The following is a 27,732-nucleotide window of genomic DNA, read 5'->3' on the forward strand; positions in this document are numbered from 1 at the left end:
TGATCCTCCAAGCCCATTGCCGCCCCAGGGCAGAGCATGGGTGACGAAAGGGCAAGCGCTGAGGAGGCTGGGAGTGTGGCGGTGCCTTCTGTTTGTGCACAGGCCCCATTCGGTCCCTGGCTCTCGGTCGGGAAGGGCCGGGGGGTTCCCGGGTGGTTCCCGGTTCTCTTTCCGGAGCACTTGCCGTCGAGGCTCCTTGACCCAAGGCAGATCCTGAATCACCCGCAGATATCAGCCGTGACAGGTGACCAGGACGCAGACCTGCTCAGCTACATGACCAATTTAGAGGTTAGCCCTGGAGACGGAGGCCGGCGGTGGTGCTTTGGGAGTGGGGTTGCAGCTGGAGGGGCTGCGGCAGGGTTGCTCAGAGCCGCGCTCAGTCCCCTTCCCCCTACCCCTCCTCTCGCTTTGCTGGGCCAGGTGGAGGAGCTGGGTCATCCCAAGTACCGCTGCAGGCTGATGTTTTCCTTTGGGAGCAACCCCTACTTCCAGAACGACGTGATCGTTAAGGAGTATCACCTTAGCATCGCCGGTAAGAGTGGGCCTGAGCTTCAGGGGAGCTGGCGGAGGGCCGCCGGGCACGTGGGCCCCGGGAACGGGAAGGGAGGTGTATGGGGTCCTGGGGGCGGGGGAGGGATTTGGCACAGGAGGGGGAGAGGTTGTAGGTTGGGAGCGAGAGCGGGCGTGGGGCCCTGGCCATGGACGGCCTCCCTTAAGTTTCCTCGTCCTGCAGGATATAGGGCGACTCGTTGCACCCCAGTCCAGTGGTTCTGGGATGAGGAACGTGGAGGTGCCAGCCGCAGGCGAGACAGCAGCAGCCTGAACTTCTTCAACTGGTTGTGTGACCCCAGCTGCCCGGGGCCCAACAGGATGGCCGAGGTGAGGCCCCTGCGGCCTTCGTCCGCAACGGTGATGCTGGGGCCCCGGCTGCTGGGGACCGGGGCCGGGGGCCCCACGCTCACCTGGCCTTTTTTCCCCTCCCAGATCATCATCGAAGAGCTGTGGCCCAATCCCTTGCAGTACTACCCTAGGCCGGAAGGCGGCCCATGGGAGTGAGCTGAGAGGAAGACCTGTCGGTAAGGAGCCCCGAGGGCTGGGTCCTGAACTGTGTGGGGAGGGTGCCCGGGGACAGTCAGTTTCATGGCGCGCAAACTGAGGCTCAGAGGAGCCTGGGCCCACGCAGCAGCTGGCAGGGTGGGAAGTGAGCCTGGGGCCACTCAGAGCACACCCACAGGGCGGAGGAGGTGTCTAGTCCGGCAGGTGCCTGCCCCCCATGCTGTGTGCCGGCAAATCCCTGCTCAATCGGGCGAAGCAAGGCTTCGCCACCGCCTTTTCCTGAACTGTCTCCCGTGGCTGTCGGCCCCTCTCTCGGTCCTCCTGCCAACGCCTTCAGTTGGGGATGGCCGGCCTATCTTGGGGAGTCGGGCTCCTTGTCCCGTCCCCGTCGTGGGCCACGACTCCCGGGCTGCCCTCCACGTTCCTGAGCACCGCCTGGCCTCCCGCAGCCATACGGACATCCTGGGAAATGGCCCTAGGCCGTCCACAGGAGGGTCGTGGCGCCCTCGCTGGGGAGGAACAGGGATCCCACGGGGACGAGGCGGGCTCGCAACATCACGTTGGCGATCCCGGCAGCATGTGTTTTCACAAATAGCTAAGATTTTTGTGTGTGTTTTCCTGTTTGTCTCTGTGTGTGTGTGATGCGTGTGTGTATGTGTCGGGGCATGGCCGCTGTGTGGAAGTGGACATCAGAGAGCACCCGAGTTTGACCACCGAGACGAATTTGATGAGGCCTCCACCGTTGAGAGACATGGATGGGCTCGTCTCCGTGGTGCTCTGCCTGCACGGGACAGAAACAGGGACAAGGATCAGCAGGGGCGGCGCTAGAGAGTATCCTGCCCAATGCTGCAGGGACAGGGGGAAGGGCCATAAACAAGTTACAGAGCCCTTTGGGTCCATGTGTCGGCTTCTGTCGGGGGCACGGGAAATGGCAAGGAGGAAATCAGCCTGGTGGGATCCTCCAGCCCCCATCCTGTTGGATTCCATGGGTGGGCGTGATGGAGAGCTTGGGGGCCGGGCGCAGCAGGGCTGGGCCTGGGGAGAGAACCCCACCCTTCCTAGGCAGGCTTAAGCGCGTGTGCACGTACGTGCGTGTGAGTGTAGCGGTTGACTGTGCATTTCTATATCAGGGAGGACGTGTGGTTTTCTCACATGTGTCTGAATCCTCAGGGCGTGCGCGTATGAGTGTGTGTTTTGGACCCTTGAGAATGCCTGCGTGTCAGATTCTGTGGATGTTTCTGGATTGCGGGGGATCACGGGCATACTTCCTTTTTGAGCAGGTCAACTGCGTACGCCTGTGCCGGAGACCTTGTATGGGTTGTCTGTGTGTACGTGTGCTTGCAAGCGCACGTGTGTGTTTGGGAAGGCAGGGATGCATGCCTGAGTGTGCTCTGTGTGTGTGTTTGGTGTACTGTGTGTGGTGTGCTCTGTGTGATTGCAGAAGCATGAACCTGTGTGTGTGTGTTTGTGTGCCTGTTTGAGTGGCTACGTGTGTGTTCCTGTATGACACAGACCATGTGTTTTACTTACATGCTTCTGTACCCTCAGGACTATGTGTGAGTGTGTCGTGCTCAGATGTAACGTCGTGAGTAGCGTATGCCTGCGTGCTGGAGTTTGTGGATGTGTTGGGGTGTGTGTGTTAGTGTTCTTGGGCACACCCGTGTAATGGTTTTTATGGTGGTGCCACATGCGTATGCCTGTGCCGGACACCTCGTGTGAATTGGGTCTGTTCTGGGTGTTTTTGCAAGCACCTATGTGTCTGCAGGCAAGGGATGGTGTGCATGCTTCAGATCAATATGAGCGAGTGTGTACACAGTGTGTACAGTGGGTTCGAGGAGAGTATGTGTGTGTGTGTGTGTGTGTGTGTGTGTGCACACTTGATGGGCTACTTCTGTGTTCCAGGATGACGTAGACCATGGGTTTTGCTTACGTGCTTCTCTATCCTCAGGGGAGTGTGTGTGTGGTTGCGTGTGTTCTGTGTGTGTGTGTGTGAGTGTGCATGCTCAGATGTGTTGGCGTCAGTTGTGTATGCCTCTGTGCCAGGGGTTTTTGATGTGGTCATTTCCGTGTGTGAGTATGATGGTTCCGCGACACACGTGTGTATGTATTTTGGGGCCGGGACTGTATGTGTAGGCCTTTGCCGGAGACCTTCTGTGAGTCGTATGCATTGTGTGTGTGTGTCTGTGTTCGTGTTTACAAGCCCCTATGTGTCTGTATGCAAGGGCTGCTGTTACAAGCCTGAATTTAATACCGATGAGTGTGAGTTTAGTGTGTTCAGTAGGTTTCCTTGAGCGTGTGTGTGTTTGTGTGTGTGCGTGTGTGTGAATGGAGCTTGTGGGTGTGTGTTTGCATTTTCGTGTGTGTGTGTGTGTGTGTGTGTCTGTGCACATGTGTCATCTCCACGCCTTTGTATCAGAGATAATGTGTGGGTGCGTGTAGCATGTGCATGTGTTTGCACGAACACACGTGTCTTGTATGTCACTCTGTGTTTAGATGAAAATGTGAGTCTGGTTACGTGTGGCCTCATGCACGCCTGGGTGCCGTGAGTCTGTGTGTGGGGGGGGTATGCATGTGCCATCTCGATGACTTGGTTTCAGGGATCATGTGTGGGTGTGCAGGGTATGTGCGTGTGTTTGGACGAGCACAGACGCATCACGTGTTTCTCTGTGTTTAGAAGAACACGTGAGTGTGATTTTGTGTGGCCTCATGCACGTCTGGGTGTCGAGAGTCTGTGTGTGTGTGTGAGTGTGTGTGTCTGTGATGTGTGCCCAAGCCTTTGGACAGGGTCACGTGTGTATGAGTGTGTTGGGAGTCCCTGGTCGGGAAAGGAGAGGGCCCATGGCACTTCCCGCTCTGCTGATTATGGAGAAAGGGGCCAGTGGCGGAGTGCAGCCACGTCCCTCCTGACACACAGACCTTGTGTGCATTCCATGGTTACTCAGGGTTCTCTGTCCCCTCTCGCCGCAAAACGCACACGGGCCAAGGCAAGGCAGGCACGTGTCAAGCACACCACCCATCGAGGCAGCTTGCACGGATGGTGCCGGTGTGGGAAAACCCTAGGGGTCTCAGTGTGTGTTACAGAGGGGCTCAAACCTTGTACCCGCCTCTGTGTTGATTAGCCAAAGGCAGCAAAGAATAAGAAAGAATCCGTGAGCAGCACGTTCCTCCAGAGGAAAGAGCCCTGCGGGGAGCTCTCCTCCCAGTAGAAAGGCCATCCTGGACTCTGTTCTTCTCCTGTTTGGGCCGGTCTTGTCCACCTCCTGTGTACCAGGCGGGGAGGACGAAAAGGAGAGGAGCTGAACCCACAGGCACGTGTTCCCTGCCTCAGCGAGGGGCACCCAGCTTGTTGCTCCCTGAGCCAACAGGGGTTTCCCAGCACCACTTCTCACCAGTCCGGGGCTCGCCCCTCCCCGTCCGCTCGCCCTGCACTCACCCCGTCTTCGACGTTCCCCACCGCCTGCACCTCAGCTGGGCTTGGGATCTGGCAACGTGTGCCCACGAATGGATCCCGGCAGAGCCTCCCAGCGGCCCCTGTGGTGCTATGCCGACATCTCATGCTGTTTGTGGAGTCCTGACCTCATTGCCTTGGGGAACTGGGTTCCCTCCTGGCGGCCCCGGCAGCTAGGTGTAGGTCGAGGAGGGTTTGGCCTTCGGGCTCGGGAACCCTGCCGGCTTCACGGTTCGGGCCTGAACGTCAGCAAGTCTGCCCGCGGTTGGTCAGATCTCAAGTTGGGGATCTCAAGTCCGATACAGCCCCTCAGGGAGAATTCTAGGGTGGTGGAGAGCAACGGGCCAAAGGAAGACTGCTGGGGCCATCGTCACGTCTTCTGGTCTCCTTGTCGCCTAAGCTGGAGAGTAGCCTCACAGCTCCCCCAGGCCAGTCCGTGGGATTCATCGTGTCGACAAGATGGAGGGGAAGTCCCAGGCATGCTGACGGTTGCAGCGGGGCTGCCCGCGGGGATCCGGACGTGGAGGACCCCAGAACGTGCTGCGCTCGCCCCACCCACTTTCCCTAGAGCCCTCTGCGGCTCGCTCCTCGGGGCTTTTAGGAAGGGCCTGCCGAGCTCTACAGGGGAGAGGAAAGGCTGGACGGTGCCGCTAAAGCGCCTCCCAGGTATCTCCCATAAACACAGGCGCTCTGCTTCCTTGACTGGGGGATGCCCCGCCTGCCCCGGAAAGAGGTGTTTAGGATTGGACCCCTGCCGCAGGTAGCATGGCTTAAGCTGTTGGGCGCATCATAAGGACATCGGGTTTCCTCCCAGGGCCTTAGGGTGCAAACCAGGGGATGTGGCTCGTGCACATCTGCCTGGAGTTCAGGGCAGCTTCAGGGCAAACACGTACGTGGCGCAAGAGGGCTGAGCACCTCCTGAAGAAGACCGCCCGCTCCAGGGGCTTAATGGCCAGAGCTGCTGGGAGACGGACGCTTGCTACGGGACTGGAGGACCCAGGGCAACGGTCTTCCACGGATGTGGTCTCGCAGGCAAGGGATGGGGCGCCCAGAATGCGTGTGTGCTTTCCAGTGTACGTGTGTCGAGGCGACGGGGACAAGAAACAAGGGAGGTGCCCTTGAAACCCAGCCTCCCGTGAGGTCTCCGTTCCAGGCTGCTTACCTCTTGTCCTTTGGCCCCTCTCCTGTTCCTTCCCTAGCAGGGGCAATGCCAGATGTCTGTCATTGCATGAATGTCTGTCTCCCTGGATTGCGAGTGGACGTGGAGATCATCCACATGATGGCCGAACACGTGGAAACCACAGTCCAAGGCCGTGGGGGTGCGTATGAAATCCGGTCCACTGCAAACCCACCGCAGACCCGGCCGGGAACGGAATAGGTCTGTCCGTGCACGCGCTTCCACATGCACGTGTGTGTACATGGAAGGCCACGCCTGTGTACCCCTTTCCCTCGGTGTTACAGCCAGCTGCCCACACGGGTACCTGTGGGCACGCAAAGAAACCTTGGTCTGAACACACGGGTGTGTAAGCACACGGCTGTACTGAACACCGCTGGCACCTTAGAAGGCAGCCGGCATGAACTCTGCGCAGCTCGAACCCCCGCGATAACATTAGTCCAGCCGCCCATGGAGTGGAGCCATGGCGCAGAGCCACGCATCCACCGCCGGTTCAGGAGACGGAGCCGAAGAAGACCTGTGCGAGGGCACAGAAGATGCCGTGGCCTCAAGAGTCGGTACGGACCTGCCGGGGACACGTGGAGGGTGAAGAACCGCCGGAGCAACCACGACAGGCACCTCCGTGTACAGGACGCGGCACGTGTGGCCCTTTGACGACTGAGATGACTGAGGTGTGGTGTAAGAAACCCGTCTGTTCCTGTAATGCTGGGGGAGACCGGCTTGCACTGGCTGCACACCAAAATTGCCCCAAGCCTACCTTGTTGGCCCAAAGCCACACGTTGGGTATCCTCTCTCCACGTGTGGGGGCCAGCCCTGGGGACGTGACGGGCCAGCCCTGGGGACGTGACGGCCCAGCCTCAAGTTCTGCTCACGGTCTGACCTGGTGGCCCGCAGGGGAAGGCTAGAGAAGATGTGTTCTCCTCTGCAGGCCATCCCCACGGCATTTGTGGTTTCGCCCGAATGCAACGGAAGACACTCAGTCTCTTGAAGTGAAGGTACGTGCGTACGTGCTGTGTCACCTGGGAGCCAGCCCCAGCTTCTTGCCTCCGGCCTCCAAAGGGTGCACACTGTAGTCACCTGGCCGCCAGACAGAATGCCCAACTGCCCATCCACAGGGTTCGCCCAGACATTGTCTCAGGGGAGGGGCATCCGGATTCACGTTGCCGGATGCCCTTGGCTGCACGAAAGGCACGCCTCCCTCTGTGCTCCATGCCAAACACACTGAGTGTCTGTGGGTAAGTGTGTGTGTGTGTGTGTGTGTGTGTCTGTGTGTGTTTGTGTCGGGGGCACCCAGCTTGGGACCCTTTCCCTGGTCACGTGACCAGTGGCTAGTCACAGAGGAGAAGAGGGCTCTTATTTCATGGGAAAGGAGGTGCTCGGACAGGCTTCTGCATCTTGCTTCCTGAAGCCTTCATCTTCCAGAGACCCTGTGGCCAGAGAGTGGGCAGAGAAACAGCGCCCTGAAGACAAACACCGAGTCGGGGGAAGAGGGAGAGCAGAGCATGGGGAAAGGACAGGCGGAGAGACGGATTGAGCACTCTCGGTCCCTCTTCTCCTGAGCAGCCAAGGACGTGGCCTGGGGGCAAACTGTGGCCGAACCCCCGCCCCCTAGCCCCGTGCCCCGAACAGGCAGACCGCTTCCGACCTCTGTCTCCTGGAATGGCCCTATTCCGCAATGCCTGGGCTGACGTTTCCACGCACGCTAGGCCAGGGTTCCCGGTGGTGCATACGCTGTCCTCAGTCTTGGACGATCGTGTTGGGGAAGGGCAAGGGACGGTTTCGCATTGACAGGCTACAAACACCGGGTGGAGAGCGGGCTGGAGGAGGCCACGGGATGGAGGGGAGGGGGTTGTGGGCCCTGGGGCCTGGGGCGCCTTAGGTAGAGCCCGAGGCCACCCTGGAGGAGGCGCACTGGCTGCCTCCCTGGCCGGCTCCCGCAGGGGGTGAGGGGCGGGGCCTGTGGCGGCCACGCCCACGGCCTTGCCGCTGGCAGCACCTGGGGTCCGGCCATTGTCCTGGGCGTGGATCAGGCCTCCTTCGCGCCGAGGCCCCACGCGTGCCACCTCCACCTCGGCCCCGTGGCCTCCTGGCCGGAAGCCCTTGTGCGCATGCGTCCCAGACTCCGGTGGCTTCTGCGAGGAGACGGCTGACGTCCCCCCTTCGCTGGGCCGCGGAGCTCCACTGCCGGGCCGCCTGCGGGAGCCGCGTGCTCACCCCTCCTGCTCCGTTCCTCCGCAGCTGCCCCAGCTGGGGGCCACATGGGACGCGGGACTGCCCCCCAATCCTGACCGACTCCGTCGAGGGAGGGGTCCATCGGGACGCGGCTGTCCGCGGACATATAGCCCCACCCCCAGAAGAGAGGCGAAGGTGCTGCTGGGCCTAGGCGTGGGGATGGCGGCAGAGCCAGCGCAGGACGAGGAGGGCCGTTGGGAGAGAGAGGGCGCCATCCTGGTGGTGGAGCTTGTGCTAGTGGGGGATGACGTAATGTTGGTGTGGCAGCTTGCGGTGGTCCAGGTGGCAGAGGACCCCGGGGAGAGGACGAGGACGAGGACGACGAGGCTAGGGAGGTTGGCAGTGAGGCTGAAGAAGAGGGGGAGGCTGAGGAGGGCGAGGAGACTGAGGAGGAGGAGGAGGAAGAGGAGGAGGAGGAAGAGGAGGAGGAGGAAGAGGAGGAGGAGGAGGAAGAGGAGGAGGAGGAGGAGCAGAGGGAGGAGGAGGATGAGGCTGTTGAGGATGAGGTTGCAGAGGTACCAGAGGTGCAGGAGGAGGAGGATGAGGAGGAGGAAGACAGGAGGGAAGAGGCCTGGGAGGAGAGCCAGAAGGAGCGAGAAGCGCAGGAGCTGCAGGAGAAGCAGGAAGGGGAAGAACGGCCAGAGGCACGGCCAGGTCCGCCCCCGTCCCCGCTCCAGGCCCTCGAGGCCCTGCAGTCAGAGCTGGAGCCCATGAACAAAGACGCCAGCAGGGCCTACTCTGGGCTCAAGCTCAGGTTCTGGCAGAGGCGACGGCGTCACCTGGACCACCGAAGCGCCCTCATCCGGGGCATCCCTGGCTTCTGGGCCAAGTCTGTATCCTTGATACCTTCACGGAGGGACCCCGATGTGGCCGGGCTAGCGCAGGAGACTCCTGTGGCAGGGGGCCTGCGTTGTGGTGGCCTGGCTCATGCCTCGGTGATCACGACAGTTTCGAATCCCTGCTTCCGGGTGGGGGTCCCTGGTGGGGCCGCAGGTTGCCCTCGATGTGCCGGGGAGGGGGCCGTGGGTGGGCAGGGAGGTCACCGAGGATTTCCAGCTTTCTGTGTTAGTGCCCAGCAGGGAATTACCTAACTAGCTAATGCAGCAGGCCGTGCGGGGGCGCAGGGGCCCTTGACACAATCTGTGAGGTGGAGTGGGTCCCGGTGGTAGGAGGGGAGATGCAGGGCGCACTTGCTGTGCAGACCTGCTCTGTTGTTGTAGCTCTTTCTTCTCCAGCCCTCGGAGAGTCCTTGACCCGAAGCAGTTTGTGAACCACCCGCAGATGTCAGCCATGCTCAGTGAGCAAGATGAAGGCATACTTGGCTCCATGACGGATTTGAAGGTCTGGCCCGGGAGATGGAGGCCCGGCCTGGGGGATGGGAGAAGAGGGGGTAACAGAAGCGATTCCTCCCCAAGGCCAGGAGGGGAAGGGTCTGCTGGACAGAGATCTCAACCCTCTCCCCCACTTTGCCGCCCGGCAGGTGGAGGAACTCGAGTCTCCCCGTGATGGCCGCAAGATCCTGCTCTTCTTTCGCGAGAACTCCTACTTCCGCAACGACGTCGTTGAGAAGGAGTATGTCCTCAGGGCTGCTGGTAAGGGGCCTCTGCGTGGATGGGCGGCAGCAGGTGGAGGCGGCAGGGTTGAACCTGATGCATCATCCAGCGCCTTCGCACGGACCCTTCTTCCTGCAGGGTACGAGCCGTCTCATTCCACTCCCATCCAGTGGCACCACTGTTACGAACAGGAGGCCTGTAGCCGCAGACGCCACAAGAGCAGCCTTAACTTCTTCAGCTGGTTCTCTGACCACAGCTTTGCCGGGCCTAGCAGGATAGCTGAGGTGGGTCCCTGTGACAAACCGCGCACGTGAACCTGCCTGTGCTCCCCAGCGGACTGGGATGTGCATCTGAGCCCTGCCCCGTTTCCCCTGCCAGATCATCATGGACGACCTGTGGCCCGATCCCCTGCAGTACTACGTGAGGAAGAAGGCCCCAGCAGAGGGAACTGAGAGGAGGGCAGGTGAGACGCCCAGGGCGTGGGTGCTGAAAATGCTCCGTGCGGCTCCGTGGGAGCTGGGCTCCGCAAATGCAGAAACGGAGGCTTAGAGGAACACTCAAGAGGCGGTGACCCCGTGTCCAAAGGGCATCACCGTGAGTCGGGGAGGGCGGTGTCAAACTGGTTCTGCCTGGGAAGCTTGAGGCAGGCGGGTCAGGCAACACCAGTGAGCAGAGCCGGAGAAGCAGTCGGCTCAGCAGCTGCCTTGCGGGAAGTGCCACTCCCTGGCCGTGAACTCCTGCCCTCAGGTCTCCTCGCCACCGCCTCAGCTTTGAGCCCACCTAAGCACCTCTTGCCAGCCTTGGCGCAGATGTCTGCGTTCCCTGGCGTAAAGGCTCATGCGTCACCCCGTCACTTTTGTGTGTTCATCGGTAGAGTCCTCCCAGTCATCTCCCTGGGCAATCTCCTGTGCCCACCGCAATCAGCCAGAGAACACTGGAGAGCGTGCACAGATACCGTTGCTATGTGGGTGGAGGAAATGTAGGGGGATCGCCATCAAGGGCCGGGGAGAGGGGCAGGGGAGAATGGCCTCCGTTCCCCGAAAGGGCCTTGAAACCCTCAAGCAAACCTGCGTGTGGCCCGTAGAGGATACTCACCGGCCGCCTCATGTGTGCCCGGGTGACTGTGTGCCCGTGTGTCTGTGTCTGTGTCTCCGTCTCTCCCAGGGAACTTGAGCATGTTGAGGTGAATACGCAGAAGCCTTGCCCTTGACCCGGAAAGAGTCCAGGACCTTCAGATGGAGCCGGATGATCAGCCTGGTCCCTCCCACAGGGAACACCTCCAGTCTGGTGCCTGGGAGAAACACAGGGCCGATTGAGGCCCCCTGTAAAAATACTGAAATGTGGAAAAACGACGTCAACCGTGTTTATGTGTGTTACTGTGTGTACGCTCACACACGGTCGTCTTCATGGAAAGGGGCAGGTGGGGAGCCTGAGCTCATGGGATTCCCGTCGATGCTTACTACTCTGCCCCGGCATCCTTATTCCGTGGAAGGGGTGGGGCCGTATGCTGGCCCAGAGGTCCAGGTCACACGAGCTCTGGGACTGCATCCCAGCGTGGCAGAGGTCCTTCCCCTAGGGATGGTGGAGGTGGGCAGGGAGAGGAGATGAGCGAAAGGCCAGCTAACAGGGCCCATGCCTTCCCTGGGGAAATGACAGAGGTCAAAGAAAGGGAAGGACGAGCCAGGGCCAAACATGTCCAGTGTCAACTTTTGGTGGATGGCGATGACCGTCTCCCAGAGATGCTCCCTGGTGGATGACCTCAGACACAGCACGGGTGGGACTGTAGTTTCATTACTCCGTTGAACCCCAGTGCCAGGGCTCTCCTTTCTTCTAAACAAGGGGCCCAGGCCCTTGCTGACACAGTCATCCTCTCAGCCCCAGATACAGCGGGAGCGAGTGGGGGCCAGGCCCTGTGGAGGGACTGTCGGAGAGGGGAAAGTGGGAGGAGGGAAGGTAGGAAAGATCACCCTGTCGTTCTGGCCCAGGTAGCTGGGCGGAAGCATAAATTGCAGGGAAAGGCGCGCGCGCGCGCGTGGGCGCGCACACGCACGCACGCGCGCGCGCACACACACGAACACCATCGGGTTCCAACCGCCCTAAGCCACAGAATATTTAGCCACTCACATACACTGACACATCCACTCAGGAGCAGAGCCAACACCCCCCAGCCAACACACAGTGATTCAGTCACCCTCATGTCCTGACACGCACACACTCACTCACCCTCCCAGGCACACAACCTTCACCCACTCACATGTCCAGAGACACGCTCACATACTGACAACCCCACGCAGCCCCGTGATCCCCACTTCCCGGCTTCCCTAGGACGTTGGCTTGGGGTCCCCCAGATGGTCAGCAGAGGAGAGGGCAGAGTATTGCTGAATGCGAGACCCAGGACACCCGCCCGTGTGCTGTCTGTCCCGTGCTGACCCCGAGGCTGATCTGCCTCCTTCTCCGTGGTCTGAAGGCAGGTGCCCAATGCCCTCTATCCGCTTAGACCCCAAAAGGGAAATGCCACCAAAGGGCACCCCTAGTCCTCACCAACACCCCACGGAGCACGCTCCCCTGGTTAAGGGCCAAGTGCGCGCAGGCTGCTTTGACCGTGTAGGGCACCGTCCATCTTCTGAGGTCTTGGCCTCTCTCCTCCCACTTTCAAATTCTTTGTGACTTTGGGACTCAGAGGCCAGTCTCTTGCACGGAGCATAGATGTGGCCAGCTTTTCAACACCTGCCCGTTCTGCTGTCGTCCACATCTTACTCCAGTGCTGTGAAGCCCCGTTACTGACCAGCCCCGTTACTGACACAGGGCAGTCCACAATCACAGTACTTGGTGTCTGTGTACTCCCTGGCTGTTTCCACCCTCTATTCCTCCGTGACTTCCCCATTTGCTGTCTCATGTTTTCGGGAAACGTGACAGCTGCCCTGGTTGACACCACTGGATTCAGCTCTGCTCAGCCGACTTGTTGCTTCCCCACGCGTGGGTGGCCCCTTCCTCACAGGCGATGTGTCCTTTGGGTCTACATGCCTCGCAAAGTATGAATTCAGCTGGGGGCAGACCAGTCCTTGCCTCCCCGCCTCCGCCCTTCCTCGCCGCGCCCTGCCTGTCTCTCCCTCCCCATCCCTGCGCACGGCTCTCCCTCCTGCCCCTGTCCCTCTCTTCCCTTCTCTCCCTCCCTCCCATTCCCCCTCTCTCCCCCAGCTCTTCTTCTCCTTCTGGGCTTCTCTCCCTCTCCTCCCAGTCTCCCTCTCCTCCCCCTCCCCCTGTCACCACCCCAGCCTTCTCCCTCTCCAAGGCTGTGCTCCTGTTCCTGCGGTAACACCAGAGGAGCCTCCTCTAGTGGTTTGGGCAAGGTTGCAAGTGCTGGGTCAGTTTGGATTGTACCAGTAATTCCAAAGTCTGAGCTGTCTCACGGACTGTCTCAGACATTTGTTTCTTCTCCCCATAGACAGCCATGCATCTTACTCCCTGCAGGGGCGTTTGTGACACTTGTTGCGACCACAGCCCCTGCACTTAACGCCAAGGGAGTTCCTCCTGCGTCTTTCTGGTCAAAATCCCCCAGGACACACCGACCCACTCCTTCTAATGGAGGCCCTCCCACGATGCAACCGCAACGCTGGTGGCCTTGCCATCACCCACGAGGCCTTCCCTGACACCTCAGGCGGCAAGCATCCTATCCCGCCACAGCACCCGCCCCCGCCCCCCGGAGCAGACCTCAGTGAGGTGTGGTCTTGTCTCAAAGGACGTGGGGAGTACCAGAGAAAGGGCACTTGTGCTGTGCATGCTCACTTGGCCATCCCCTCCCCGCACGGTACTCCACTCAGCCACCGACACAGTCTAAGGGAGAACTTGGAGCGGAGCTGGAAGAAAGACACAAGAGCCCTTGCATGCAAGTCAGGTGGAGAAGGAGAACGCAACGAGGAAAAGAGACACAGAAACAAAGCGAAAGGGGCCGCTCAGAGGAAAGCACCTTGGGAGCAAGTTTTACCACTGGCTTGGGCAGAGGAATTTGCAGAGTTTCTCTTTGGACTGAAAGCCTGGCCCAGTCGCATGCTGCCCAGTCGCAATCACGGACCTCACCGGGGCCGGCTTAGCAGCTCTGTAGGCACCCCGGTGGCCAGGGACCTCGGCTCTTTGCAGAGTAACTTCAGGGAAAGTACTTGGCGTGCAGTTCCCTTCTCTTCCGGAAAGCTGGGGCGGGGGATGGGGGGTGGGGGGCTGGGGAGGCGGATGGCCCCTGCACGCAGCACCTTGGCGGCGGGCTCCTGGCGCCGTGCACCACCGGGCAGGCCCAGGGCGAAAGCCACGTGGCAGTGACGGGGCGCAGGTGGGGCAGCAGCTGATGCCCCCCGGGCTCTCCCCCAGGTCCCCTAAGAAGGAGCGCGGGAGGCTTTCGCGCGGCGGGCACACACGGCATTCAGCCGCCGGATTTCAATTCCTGGCGCCAGCCGAGGGGCCCCAGACGGACGGACGAGAAAGGGACGAGTGGGGCTGGGATACCACGGCACTTGCGGGAAAGGCCTGACAGGGGTCTCTGAAGAGAACGTTTGGGGTTGAGAGGCGCGGAGGCCACCGCGGTGGAGGGGCTCGGGCGGGCTCCCAGGCGGGCTCTGGCGCGGCCAAGGGACATGGCGGGTGGTGGCCACGCCCACTGCCCTGGCACGGGTTAGACCCGGGAGCACGCCGCGTCCTGCGCGGGGCTCGGGGGCTCCATCCGGCCCAGGCCGCATGCGTGCCTCCCCCCGCCCCACACCCCTGCCCCGCCCGTGTCTGCCCCGTCACCGCCCGCCCCGGGGGCCTGTGCGCATGCGTGCCCCAGGCCCGCGCACTCTGCTAGGCGCTGCCGCCCAGCGGCGTTCCAGGGCGCTGCAGCTGAACACTGCCGGTGCCGCCTCCCTCGCCTTCAGTCCCCAGCGGCCGGCGCTCAGGGCCAGGGCCACATGGAGAGTGAGTCGAGGTCCGGGGAAGGCGGGGCTGCCCCAGAATCCTGGAGCACCTTGGTCGCAGACGGGGGCGGTGAGGAGGCGGGGGCCCTCAGGGAGACCGGCTCCTGCGGGCACGCGGGGGCGCTTCTGGCCCTCGAGGCTGCGGGTGTGGTGGCAGAGGCTGTGCGGGAAGCTGAGGCCCAGGGGGGCACAGAGGAGGCCGGCGCGGGGCCGGAGTTGGTGCTGGTGGTGGAGGTGGTGGCGGTGGAAGTCGAGGAGGTGCTGGCGGCGGAAGACGAGGAGGTGCTGGCGGTGGAAGTCGAGGAGGTGCTGGCGGTGGAAGTCGAGGAGGTGCTGGCGGCGGAAGTCGAGGACGTGCTGGCGGCGGAAGACGAGGAGGCGGCGCAAGCACAGCAGGTCGAGAGGCCGAAGGAGCTGTGGCAGGCAGAGCCGGTGCCCCGGCCCGACCCAGCCGGGGCCGCACTTGCCGCGCTGGAGGTGGTTCAGGAAGCGCTCCGCTCTGTGGATGCCCAAGCCTCCAGGGCCTACTTGCGGCTGAAGCGCAGGAGGAATCGGAAGCGCAGTGGTCACCTGGCTCGAAGAAGGGCCATCATCCAGGGCATCCCTGGCTTCTGGGCACACGCCGTATCCTTCAGCCTGCTGGCTGGGTTTGGGCACCTGTGGAGGAGAGTGGGAGCAGGGCAGCAGGGTGCAGAGCCTCAGCCAGGGGCAGGAGAGCTGCGGGGATGGGCCTCGCTCCCCCAGCCGTGGGCCCCAGGCCTCTAGCGCTGGGCACCTCGCGGCAGTAGGCCGCCCAGGCAGCAGTGGGCCCAAGGCGGGAGCAGTGGCCCCAGCCTTCTCCTGCACAGCAGAGGGGCAGGGGCCAGCAGAGGGTGGTCCCGGAGGAGGTGGGTGCGGGGAGGGAGTGGGCGTTGGGGGGAAAGGCAGGGGCTGGGACCTGTGCATTGCTGCCTGAGCAGAAGGTCCGGGCCAGTGCTTTGGGGCTGCAGCACCCCAACAGGCCTCTGCGGTCGCGGAACCCGGGTCAACACTCTGGACTCCTAGTGAAGCCCGGTCCCACTTGGCTCAGAGCAGATGCTGCAAGGAAAGGATTTGGGGGGTGCGTGGGGCAGATGGAGAGGCTGCGCGCCTCCTTCCCGGTCCTTCCCAACCTGTCTTTTTGGCGAGGTCACGGCAGACCTAGAGTTCTGTGCGCTTGCACTCATTGAGGGTCAGTCAGCGGGCTGGCCGACTTCAGCGGCCCCCGGGGCCCTGGACACGGTGCAGGGGTGCTACAAACTCTGTCTCCGCAGGTGCTACTGAGGCGGGCCGAGGCCCCTGGCCCAGGTGCTCACAGACACGTTTCCTGCCTCCCTGCCTCTCCGTCTCCACGTCCCCCACCCTGGCTCGCTCTCTCCCCGCCTGCCGTCCCTCTGCAAGTCTCTTCCTCGGGGTTTGGGTGTCTCTGTCTCTCTCTCTCTCCTCCTTCGCACCCCGTCCTCCCACACTACCCCTTTCCTCCCTCTCTTGCTGACCCTGCCAGGCTCTTGCTTGGCACCCTGGCTGTGCAGCCATGCTGCAAGTGAGCGGAGCAGCCCCCTTGTGGGCACAGAAGGTCCCTCAAGAGCCCAGGGCTTCAGGGGAGCACACAAGCAAACACGGCCGTGAGCGGGGGACCGAGCCCATCCAGACATCCAGCGTGGTGACTGACCGCCTCCTGGCCCAGCCGGCCCCGGGCACAGGCCAGACGGACGTGGGAAGGCAAAGCAGGCAGGCTCCTGGCCTCACCCTGTTGATCCTCCAAGCCCATTGCCGCCCCAGGGCAGAGCATGGGTGACGAAAGGGCAAGCGCTGAGGAGGCTGGGAGTGTGGCGGTGCCTTCTGTTTGTGCACAGGCCCCATTCGGTCCCTGGCTCTCGGTCGGGAAGGGCCGGGGGGTTCCCGGGTGGTTCCCGGTTCTCTTTCCGGAGCACTTGCCGTCGAGGCTCCTTGACCCAAGGCAGATCCTGAATCACCCGCAGATATCAGCCGTGACAGGTGACCAGGACGCAGACCTGCTCAGCTACATGACCAATTTAGAGGTTAGCCCTGGAGACGGAGGCCGGCGGTGGTGCCTTGGGAGTGGGGTTGCAGCTGGAGGGGCTGCGGCAGGGTTGCTCAGAGCCGCGCTCAGTCCCCTTCCCCCTACCCCTCCTCTCGCTTTGCTGGGCCAGGTGGAGGAGCTGGGTCATCCCAAGTACCGCTGCAGGCTGATGTTTTCCTTTGGGAGCAACCCCTACTTCCAGAACGACGTGATCGTTAAGGAGTATCACCTTAGCATCGCCGGTAAGAGTGGGCCTGAGCTTCAGGGGAGCTGGCGGAGGGCCGCCGGGCACGTGGGCCCCGGGAACGGGAAGGGAGGTGTATGGGGTCCTGGGGGCGGGGGAGGGATTTGGCACAGGAGGGGGAGAGGTTGTAGGTTGGGAGCGAGAGCGGGCGTGGGGCCCTGGCCATGGACGGCCTCCCTTAAGTTTCCTCGTCCTGCAGGATATAGGGCGACTCGTTGCACCCCAGTCCAGTGGTTCTGGGATGAGGAACGTGGAGGTGCCAGCCGCAGGCGAGACAGCAGCAGCCTGAACTTCTTCAACTGGTTGTGTGACCCCAGCTGCCCGGGGCCCAACAGGATGGCCGAGGTGAGGCCCCTGCGGCCTTCGTCCGCAACGGTGATGCTGGGGCCCCGGCTGCTGGGGACCGGGGCCGGGGGCCCCACGCTCACCTGGCCTTTTTTCCCCTCCCAGATCATCATCGAAGAGCTGTGGCCCAATCCCTTGCAGTACTACCCTAGGCCGGAAGGCGGCCCATGGGAGTGAGCTGAGAGGAAGACCTGTCGGTAAGGAGCCCCGAGGGCTGGGTCCTGAACTGTGTGGGGAGGGTGCCCGGGGACAGTCAGTTTCATGGCGGGGAAACTGAGGCTCAGAGGAGCCTGGGCCCACGCAGCAGCTGGCAGGGTGGGAAGTGAGCCTGGGGCCACTCAGAGCACACCCACAGGGCGGAGGAGGTGTCTAGTCCGGCAGGTGCCTGCCCCCCATGCTGTGTGCCGGCAAATCCCTGCTCAATCGGGCGAAGCAAGGCTTCGCCACCGCCTTTTCCTGAACTGTCTCCCGTGGCTGTCGGCCCCTCTCTCGGTCCTCCTGCCAACGCCTTCAGTTGGGGATGGCCGGCCTATCTTGGGGAGTCGGGCTCCTTGTCCCGTCCCCGTCGTGGGCCACGACTCCCGGGCTGCCCTCCACGTTCCTGAGCACCGCCTGGCCTCCCGCAGCCATACGGACATCCTGGGAAATGGCCCTAGGCCGTCCACAGGAGGGTCGTGGCGCCCTCGCTGGGGAGGAACAGGGATCCCACGGGGACGAGGCGGGCTCGCAACATCACGTTGGCGATCCCGGCAGCATGTGTTTTCACAAATAGCTAAGATTTTTGTGTGTGTTTTCCTGTTTGTCTCTGTGTGTGTGTGATGCGTGTGTGTATGTGTCGGGGCATGGCCGCTGTGTGGAAGTGGACATCAGAGAGCACCCGAGTTTGACCACCGAGACGAATTTGATGAGGCCTCCACCGTTGAGAGACATGGATGGGCTCGTCTCCGTGGTGCTCTGCCTGCACGGGACAGAAACAGGGACAAGGATCAGCAGGGGCGGCGCTAGAGAGTATCCTGCCCAATGCTGCAGGGACAGGGGGAAGGGCCATAAACAAGTTACAGAGCCCTTTGGGTCCATGTGTCGGCTTCTGTCGGGGGCACGGGAAATGGCAAGGAGGAAATCAGCCTGGTGGGATCCTCCAGCCCCCATCCTGTTGGATTCCATGGGTGGGCGTGATGGAGAGCTTGGGGGCCGGGCGCAGCAGGGCTGGGCCTGGGGAGAGAACCCCACCCTTCCTAGGCAGGCTTAAGCGCGTGTGCACGTACGTGCGTGTGAGTGTAGCGGTTGACTGTGCATTTCTATATCAGGGAGGACGTGTGGTTTTCTCACATGTGTCTGAATCCTCAGGGCGTGCGCGTATGAGTGTGTGTTTTGGACCCTTGAGAATGCCTGCGTGTCAGATTCTGTGGATGTTTCTGGATTGCGGGGGATCACGGGCATACTTCCTTTTTGAGCAGGTCAACTGCGTACGCCTGTGCCGGAGACCTTGTATGGGTTGTCTGTGTGTACGTGTGCTTGCAAGCGCACGTGTGTGTTTGGGAAGGCAGGGATGCATGCCTGAGTGTGCTCTGTGTGTGTGTTTGGTGTACTGTGTGTGGTGTGCTCTGTGTGATTGCAGAAGCATGAACCTGTGTGTGTGTGTTTGTGTGCCTGTTTGAGTGGCTACGTGTGTGTTCCTGTATGACACAGACCATGTGTTTTACTTACATGCTTCTGTACCCTCAGGACTATGTGTGAGTGTGTCGTGCTCAGATGTAACGTCGTGAGTAGCGTATGCCTGCGTGCTGGAGTTTGTGGATGTGTTGGGGTGTGTGTGTTAGTGTTCTTGGGCACACCCGTGTAATGGTTTTTATGGTGGTGCCACATGCGTATGCCTGTGCCGGACACCTCGTGTGAATTGGGTCTGTTCTGGGTGTTTTTGCAAGCACCTATGTGTCTGCAGGCAAGGGATGGTGTGCATGCTTCAGATCAATATGAGCGAGTGTGTACACAGTGTGTACAGTGGGTTCGAGGAGAGTATGTGTGTGTGTGTGTGTGTGTGTGTGTGTGTGCACACTTGATGGGCTACTTGTGTGTTCCAGGATGACGTAGACCATGGGTTTTGCTTACGTGCTTCTCTATCCTCAGGGGAGTGTGTGTGTGGTTGCGTGTGTTCTGTGTGTGTGTGTGTGAGTGTGCATGCTCAGATGTGTTGGCGTCAGTTGTGTATGCCTCTGTGCCAGGGGTTTTTGATGTGGTCATTTCCGTGTGTGAGTATGATGGTTCCGCGACACACGTGTGTATGTATTTTGGGGCCGGGACTGTATGTGTAGGCCTTTGCCGGAGACCTTCTGTGAGTCGTATGCATTGTGTGTGTGTGTCTGTGTTCGTGTTTACAAGCCCCTATGTGTCTGTATGCAAGGGCTGCTGTTACAAGCCTGAATTTAATACCGATGAGTGTGAGTTTAGTGTGTTCAGTAGGTTTCCTTGAGCGTGTGTGTGTTTGTGTGTGTGCGTGTGTGTGAATGGAGCTTGTGGGTGTGTGTTTGCATTTTCGTGTGTGTGTGTGTGTGTGTGTGTCTGTGCACATGTGTCATCTCCACGCCTTTGTATCAGAGATAATGTGTGGGTGCGTGTAGCATGTGCATGTGTTTGCACGAACACACGTGTCTTGTATGTCACTCTGTGTTTAGATGAAAATGTGAGTCTGGTTACGTGTGGCCTCATGCACGCCTGGGTGCCGTGAGTCTGTGTGTGGGGGGGGTATGCATGTGCCATCTCGATGACTTGGTTTCAGGGATCATGTGTGGGTGTGCAGGGTATGTGCGTGTGTTTGGACGAGCACAGACGCATCACGTGTTTCTCTGTGTTTAGAAGAACACGTGAGTGTGATTTTGTGTGGCCTCATGCACGTCTGGGTGTCGAGAGTCTGTGTGTGTGTGTGAGTGTGTGTGTCTGTGATGTGTGCCCAAGCCTTTGGACAGGGTCACGTGTGTATGAGTGTGTTGGGAGTCCCTGGTCGGGAAAGGAGAGGGCCCATGGCACTTCCCGCTCTGCTGATTATGGAGAAAGGGGCCAGTGGCGGAGTGCAGCCACGTCCCTCCTGACACACAGACCTTGTGTGCATTCCATGGTTACTCAGGGTTCTCTGTCCCCTCTCGCCGCAAAACGCACACGGGCCAAGGCAAGGCAGGCACGTGTCAAGCACACCACCCATCGAGGCAGCTTGCACGGATGGTGCCGGTGTGGGAAAACCCTAGGGGTCTCAGTGTGTGTTACAGAGGGGCTCAAACCTTGTACCCGCCTCTGTGTTGATTAGCCAAAGGCAGCAAAGAATAAGAAAGAATCCGTGAGCAGCACGTTCCTCCAGAGGAAAGAGCCCTGCGGGGAGCTCTCCTCCCAGTAGAAAGGCCATCCTGGACTCTGTTCTTCTCCTGTTTGGGCCGGTCTTGTCCACCTCCTGTGTACCAGGCGGGGAGGACGAAAAGGAGAGGAGCTGAACCCACAGGCACGTGTTCCCTGCCTCAGCGAGGGGCACCCAGCTTGTTGCTCCCTGAGCCAACAGGGGTTTCCCAGCACCACTTCTCACCAGTCCGGGGCTCGCCCCTCCCCGTCCGCTCGCCCTGCACTCACCCCGTCTTCGACGTTCCCCACCGCCTGCACCTCAGCTGGGCTTGGGATCTGGCAACGTGTGCCCACGAATGGATCCCGGCAGAGCCTCCCAGCGGCCCCTGTGGTGCTATGCCGACATCTCATGCTGTTTGTGGAGTCCTGACCTCATTGCCTTGGGGAACTGGGTTCCCTCCTGGCGGCCCCGGCAGCTAGGTGTAGGTCGAGGAGGGTTTGGCCTTCGGGCTCGGGAACCCTGCCGGCTTCACGGTTCGGGCCTGAACGTCAGCAAGTCTGCCCGCGGTTGGTCAGATCTCAAGTTGGGGATCTCAAGTCCGATACAGCCCCTCAGGGAGAATTCTAGGGTGGTGGAGAGCAACGGGCCAAAGGAAGACTGCTGGGGCCATCGTCACGTCTTCTGGTCTCCTTGTCGCCTAAGCTGGAGAGTAGCCTCACAGCTCCCCCAGGCCAGTCCGTGGGATTCATCGTGTCGACAAGATGGAGGGGAAGTCCCAGGCATGCTGACGGTTGCAGCGGGGCTGCCCGCGGGGATCCGGACGTGGAGGACCCCAGAACGTGCTGCGCTCGCCCCACCCACTTTCCCTAGAGCCCTCTGCGGCTCGCTCCTCGGGGCTTTTAGGAAGGGCCTGCCGAGCTCTACAGGGGAGAGGAAAGGCTGGACGGTGCCGCTAAAGCGCCTCCCAGGTATCTCCCATAAACACAGGCGCTCTGCTTCCTTGACTGGGGGATGCCCCGCCTGCCCCGGAAAGAGGTGTTTAGGATTGGACCCCTGCCGCAGGTAGCATGGCTTAAGCTGTTGGGCGCATCATAAGGACATCGGGTTTCCTCCCAGGGCCTTAGGGTGCAAACCAGGGGATGTGGCTCGTGCACATCTGCCTGGAGTTCAGGGCAGCTTCAGGGCAAACACGTACGTGGCGCAAGAGGGCTGAGCGCCTCCTGAAGAAGACCGCCCGCTCCAGGGGCTTAATGGCCAGAGCTGCTGGGAGACGGACGCTTGCTACGGGACTGGAGGACCCAGGGCAACGGTCTTCCACGGATGTGGTCTCGCAGGCAAGGGATGGGGCGCCCAGAATGCGTGTGTGCTTTCCAGTGTACGTGTGTCGAGGCGACGGGGACAAGAAACAAGGGAGGTGCCCTTGAAACCCAGCCTCCCGTGAGGTCTCCGTTCCAGGCTGCTTACCTCTTGTCCTTTGGCCCCTCTCCTGTTCCTTCCCTAGCAGGGGCAATGCCAGATGTCTGTCATTGCATGAATGTCTGTCTCCCTGGATTGCGAGTGGACGTGGAGATCATCCACATGATGGCCGAACACGTGGAAACCACAGTCCAAGGCCGTGGGGGTGCGTATGAAATCCGGTCCACTGCAAACCCACCGCAGACCCGGCCGGGAACGGAATAGGTCTGTCCGTGCACGCGCTTCCACATGCACGTGTGTGTACATGGAAGGCCACGCCTGTGTACCCCTTTCCCTCGGTGTTACAGCCAGCTGCCCACACGGGTACCTGTGGGCACGCAAAGAAACCTTGGTCTGAACACACGGGTGTGTAAGCACTCGGCTGTACTGAACACCGCTGGCACCTTAGAAGGCAGCCGGCATGAACTCTGCGCAGCTCGAACCCCCGCGATAACATTAGTCCAGCCGCCCATGGAGTGGAGCCATGGCGCAGAGCCACGCATCCACCGCCGGTTCAGGAGACGGAGCCGAAGAAGACCTGTGCGAGGGCACAGAAGATGCCGTGGCCTCAAGAGTCGGTACGGACCTGCCGGGGACACGTGGAGGGTGAAGAACCGCCGGAGCAACCACGACAGGCACCTCCGTGTACAGGACGCGGCACGTGTGGCCCTTTGACGACTGAGATGACTGAGGTGTGGTGTAAGAAACCCGTCTGTTCCTGTAATGCTGGGGGAGACCGGCTTGCACTGGCTGCACACCAAAATTGCCCCAAGCCTACCTTGTTGGCCCAAAGCCACACGTTGGGTATCCTCTCTCCACGTGTGGGGGCCAGCCCTGGGGACGTGACGGGCCAGCCCTGGGGACGTGACGGCCCAGCCTCAAGTTCTGCTCACGGTCTGACCTGGTGGCCCGCAGGGGAAGGCTAGAGAAAATGTGTTCTCCTCTGCAGGCCTTCCCCACGGCATTTGTGGTTTCGCCCGAATGCAACGGAAGACACTCAGTCTCTTGAAGTGAAGGTACGTGCGTACGTGCTGTGTCACCTGGGAGCCAGCCCCAGCTTCTTGCCTCCGGCCTCCAAAGGGTGCACACTGTAGTCACCTGGCCGCCAGACAGAATGCCCAACTGCCCATCCACAGGGTTCACCCAGACATTGTCTCAGGGGAGGGGCATCCGGATTCACGTTGCCGGATGCCCTTGGCTGCACGAAAGGCACGCCTCCCTCTGTGCTCCATGCCAAACACACTGAGTGTCTGTGGGTAAGTGTGTGTGTGTGTGTGTGTGTCTGTGTGTGTTTGTGTCGGGGGCACCCAGCTTGGGACCCTTTCCCTGGTCACGTGACCAGTGGCTAGTCACAGAGGAGAAGAGGGCTTTTATTTCATGGGAAAGGAGGTGCTCGGACAGGCTTCTGCATCTTGCTTCCTGAAGCCTTCATCTTCCAGAGACCCTGTGGCCAGAGAGTGGGCAGAGAAACAGCGCCCTGAAGACAAACACCGAGTCGGGGGAAGAGGGAGAGCAGAGCATGGGGAAAGGACAGGCGGAGAGACGGATTGAGCACTCTCGGTCCCTCTTCTCCTGAGCAGCCAAGGACGTGGCCTGGGGGCAAACTGTGGCCGAACCCGCGCCCCCTAGCCCCGTGCCCCGAACAGGCAGACCGCTTCCGACCTCTGTCTCCTGGAATGGCCCTATTCCGCAATGCCTGGGCTGACGTTTCCACGCACGCTAGGCCAGGGTTCCCGGTGGTGCATACGCTGTCCTCAGTCTTGGACGATCGTGTTGGGGAAGGGCAAGGGACGGTTTCGCATTGACAGGCTACAAACACCGGGTGGAGAGCGGGCTGGAGGAGGCCACGGGATGGAGGGGAGGGGGTTGTGGGCCCTGGGGCCTGGGGCGCCTTAGGTAGAGCCCGAGGCCACCCTGGAGGAGGCGCACTGGCTGCCTCCCTGGCCGGCTCCCGCAGGGGGTGAGGGGCGGGGCCTGTGGCGGCCACGCCCACGGCCTTGCCGCTGGCAGCACCTGGGGTCCGGCCATTGTCCTGGGCGTGGATCAGGCCTCCTTCGCGCCGAGGCCCCACGCGTGCCACCTCCACCTCGGCCCCGTGGCCTCCTGGCCGGAAGCCCTTGTGCGCATGCGTCCCAGACTCCGGTGGCTTCTGCGAGGAGACGGCTGACGTCCCCCCTTCGCTGGGCCGCGGAGCTCCACTGCCGGGCCGCCTGCGGGAGCCGCGTGCTCACCCCTCCTGCTCCGTTCCTCCGCCGCTGCCCCAGCTGGGGGCCACATGGGACGCGGGACTGCCCCCCAATCCTGACCGACTCCGTCGAGGGAGGGGTCCATCGGGACGCGGCTGTCCGCGGACATATAGCCCCACCCCCAGAAGAGAGGTGAAGGTGCTGCTGGGCCTAGGCGTGGGGATGGCGGCAGAGCCAGCGCAGGACGAGGAGGGCCGTTGGGAGAGAGAGGGCGCCATCCTGGTGGTGGAGCTTGTGCTAGTGGGGGATGACGTAATGTTGGTGTGGCAGCTTGCGGTGGTCCAGGTGGCGGAGGACCCCGGGGAGACTGAGGAGGAGGACGAGGACGAGGACGACGAGGCTAGGGAGGTTGGCAGTGAGGCTGAAGAAGAGGGGGAGGCTGAGGAGGGCGAGGAGACTGAGGAGGAGGAGGAGGAAGAGGAGGAGGAGGAAGAGGAGGAGGAGGAAGAGGAGGAGGAGGAGGAAGAGGAGGAGGAGGAGGAGCAGAGGGAGGAGGAGGATGAGGCTGTTGAGGATGAGGTTGCAGAGGTACCAGAGGTGCAGGAGGAGGAGGATGAGGAGGAGGAAGACAGGAGGGAAGAGGCCTGGGAGGAGAGCCAGAAGGAGCGAGAAGCGCAGGAGCTGCAGGAGAAGCAGGAAGGGGAAGAACGGCCAGAGGCACGGCCAGGTCCGCCCCCGTCCCCGCTCCAGGCCCTCGAGGCCCTGCAGTCAGAGCTGGAGCCCATGAACAAAGACGCCAGCAGGGCCTACTCTGGGCTCAAGCTCAGGTTCTGGCAGAGGCGACGGCGTCACCTGGACCACCGAAGCGCCCTCATCCGGGGCATCCCTGGCTTCTGGGCCAAGGCTGTATCCTTGATACCTTCACGGAGGGACCCCGATGTGGCCGGGCTAGCGCAGGAGACTCCTGTGGCAGGGGGCCTGCGTTGTGGTGGCCTGGCTCATGCCTCGGTGATCACGACAGTTTCGAATCCCTGCTTCCGGGTGGGGGTCCCTGGTGGGGCCGCAGGTTGCCCTCGATGTGCCGGGGAGGGGGCCGTGGGTGGGCAGGGAGGTCACCGAGGATTTCCAGCTTTCTGTGTTAGTGCCCAGCAGGGAATTACCTAACTAGCTAATGCAGCAGGCCGTGCGGGGGCGCAGGGGCCCTTGACACAATCTGTGAGGTGGAGTGGGTCCCGGTGGTAGGAGGGGAGATGCAGGGCGCACTTGCTGTGCAGACCTGCTCTGTTGTTGTAGCTCTTTCTTCTCCAGCCCTCGGAGAGTCCTTGACCCGAAGCAGTTTGTGAACCACCCGCAGATGTCAGCCATGCTCAGTGAGCAAGATGAAGGCATACTTGGCTCCATGACGGATTTGAAGGTCTGGCCCGGGAGATGGAGGCCCGGCCTGGGGGATGGGAGAAGAGGGGGTAACAGAAGCGATTCCTCCCCAAGGCCAGGAGGGGAAGGGTCTGCTGGACAGAGATCTCAACCCTCTCCCCCACTTTGCCGCCCGGCAGGTGGAGGAACTCGAGTCTCCCCGTGATGGCCGCAAGATCCTGCTCTTCTTTCGCGAGAACTCCTACTTCCGCAACGACGTCGTTGAGAAGGAGTATGTCCTCAGGGCTGCTGGTAAGGGGCCTCTGCGTGGATGGGCGGCAGCAGGTGGAGGCGGCAGGGTTGAACCTGATGCATCATCCAGCGCCTTCGCACGGACCCTTCTTCCTGCAGGGTACGAGCCGTCTCATTCCACTCCCATCCAGTGGCACCACTGTTACGAACAGGAGGCCTGTAGCCGCAGACGCCACAAGAGCAGCCTTAACTTCTTCAGCTGGTTCTCTGACCACAGCTTTGCCGGGCCTAGCAGGATAGCTGAGGTGGGTCCCTGTGACAAACCGCGCACGTGAACCTGCCTGTGCTCCCCAGCGGACTGGGATGTGCATCTGAGCCCTGCCCCGTTTCCCCTGCCAGATCATCATGGACGACCTGTGGCCCGATCCCCTGCAGTACTACGTGAGGAAGAAGGCCCCAGCAGAGGGAACTGAGAGGAGGGCAGGTGAGACGCCCAGGGCGTGGGTGCTGAAAATGCTCCGTGCGGCTCCGTGGGAGCTGGGCTCCGCAAATGCAGAAACGGAGGCTTAGAGGAACACTCAAGAGGCGGTGACCCCGTGTCCAAAGGGCATCACCGTGAGTCGGGGAGGGCGGTGTCAAACTGGTTCTGCCTGGGAAGCTTGAGGCAGGCGGGTCCGGCAACACCAGTGAGCAGAGCCGGAGAAGCAGTCGGCTCAGCAGCTGCCTTGCGGGAAGTGCCACTCCCTGGCCGTGAACTCCTGCCCTCAGGTCTCCTCGCCACCGCCTCAGCTTTGAGCCCACCTAAGCACCTCTTGCCAGCCTTGGCGCAGATGTCTGCGTTCCCTGGCGTAAAGGCTCATGCGTCACCCCGTCACTTTTGTGTGTTCATCGGTAGAGTCCTCCCAGTCATCTCCCTGGGCAATCTCCTGTGCCCACCGCAATCAGCCAGAGAACACTGGAGAGCGTGCACAGATACCGTTGCTATGTGGGTGGAGGAAATGTAGGGGGATCGCCATCAAGGGCCGGGGAGAGGGGCAGGGGAGAATGGCCTCCGTTCCCCGAAAGGGCCTTGAAACCCTCAAGCAAACCTGCGTGTGGCCCGTAGAGGATACTCACCGGCCGCCTCATGTGTGCCCGGGTGACTGTGTGCCCGTGTGTCTGTGTCTGTGTCTCCGTCTCTCCCAGGGAACTTGAGCATGTTGAGGTGAATACGCAGAAGCCTTGCCCTTGACCCGGAAAGAGTCCAGGACCTTCAGATGGAGCCGGATGATCAGCCTGGTCCCTCCCACAGGGAACACCTCCAGTCTGGTGCCTGGGAGAAACACAGGGCCGATTGAGGCCCCCTGTAAAAATACTGAAATGTGGAAAAACGACGTCAACCGTGTTTATGTGTGTTACTGTGTGTACGCTCACACACGGTCGTCTTCATGGAAAGGGGCAGGTGGGGAGCCTGAGCTCATGGGATTCCCGTCGATGCTTACTACTCTGCCCCGGCATCCTTATTCCGTGGAAGGGGTGGGGCCGTATGCTGGCCCAGAGGTCCAGGTCACACGAGCTCTGGGACTGCATCCCAGCGTGGCAGAGGTCCTTCCCCTAGGGATGGTGGAGGTGGGCAGGGAGAGGAGATGAGCGAAAGGCCAGCTAACAGGGCCCATGCCTTCCCTGGGGAAATGACAGAGGTCAAAGAAAGGGAAGGACGAGCCAGGGCCAAACATGTCCAGTGTCAACTTTTGGTGGATGGCGATGACCGTCTCCCAGAGATGCTCCCTGGTGGATGACCTCAGACACAGCACGGGTGGGACTGTAGTTTCATTACTCCGTTGAACCCCAGTGCCAGGGCTCTCCTTTCTTCTAAACAAGGGGCCCAGGCCCTTGCTGACACAGTCATCCTCTCAGCCCCAGATACAGCGGGAGCGAGTGGGGGCCAGGCCCTGTGGAGGGACTGTCGGAGAGGGGAAAGTGGGAGGAGGGAAGGTAGGAAAGATCACCCTGTCGTTCTGGCCCAGGTAGCTGGGCGGAAGCATAAATTGCAGGGAAAGGCGCGCGCGCGCGCGTGGGCGCGCACACGCACGCACGCGCGCGCGCACACACACGAACACCATCG

The 27,732-nt window shown here is 61.4% G+C and overlaps 2 protein-coding genes across 2 annotated transcripts; both read left to right on the forward strand.

Annotated features, from left to right (window-relative positions):
• The first annotated feature begins 9,083 nt into the window (after positions 1 to 9,083).
• LOC308337816 (testis-specific Y-encoded protein 10-like) lies at positions 9,084 to 10,826 on the forward strand. The gene is made up of 4 exons (XM_080796014.1): positions 9,084 to 9,251; positions 9,391 to 9,502; positions 9,602 to 9,747; positions 9,842 to 10,826. The coding sequence occupies exons 1-4, from the start codon at positions 9,192 to 9,194 to the stop codon at positions 10,010 to 10,012; spliced, it is 489 nt and encodes a 162-aa protein (XP_080652140.1). The 5' UTR covers positions 9,084 to 9,191; the 3' UTR covers positions 10,013 to 10,826.
• Positions 10,827 to 14,266: 3,440 nt separating this feature from the next.
• Positions 14,267 to 27,011, forward strand: LOC308337793 (testis-specific Y-encoded protein 10-like; the record flags this gene model as incomplete). Its single annotated transcript, XM_080795991.1, has 7 exons — positions 14,267 to 14,345; positions 24,610 to 24,929; positions 25,360 to 25,437; positions 25,577 to 25,688; positions 25,788 to 25,933; positions 26,028 to 26,112; positions 26,814 to 27,011. The coding sequence occupies 7 exons, from the start codon at positions 14,267 to 14,269 to the stop codon at positions 26,834 to 26,836; spliced, it is 843 nt and encodes a 280-aa protein (XP_080652117.1). The 3' UTR covers positions 26,837 to 27,011.
• Between the last annotated feature and the right edge of the window lie 721 nt (positions 27,012 to 27,732).

Source organism: Martes martes (genome assembly GCF_963455335.1).
Source record: "Martes martes genome assembly, chromosome: Y".
NCBI classification, from domain to species: Eukaryota; Metazoa; Chordata; class Mammalia; order Carnivora; family Mustelidae; genus Martes; species Martes martes.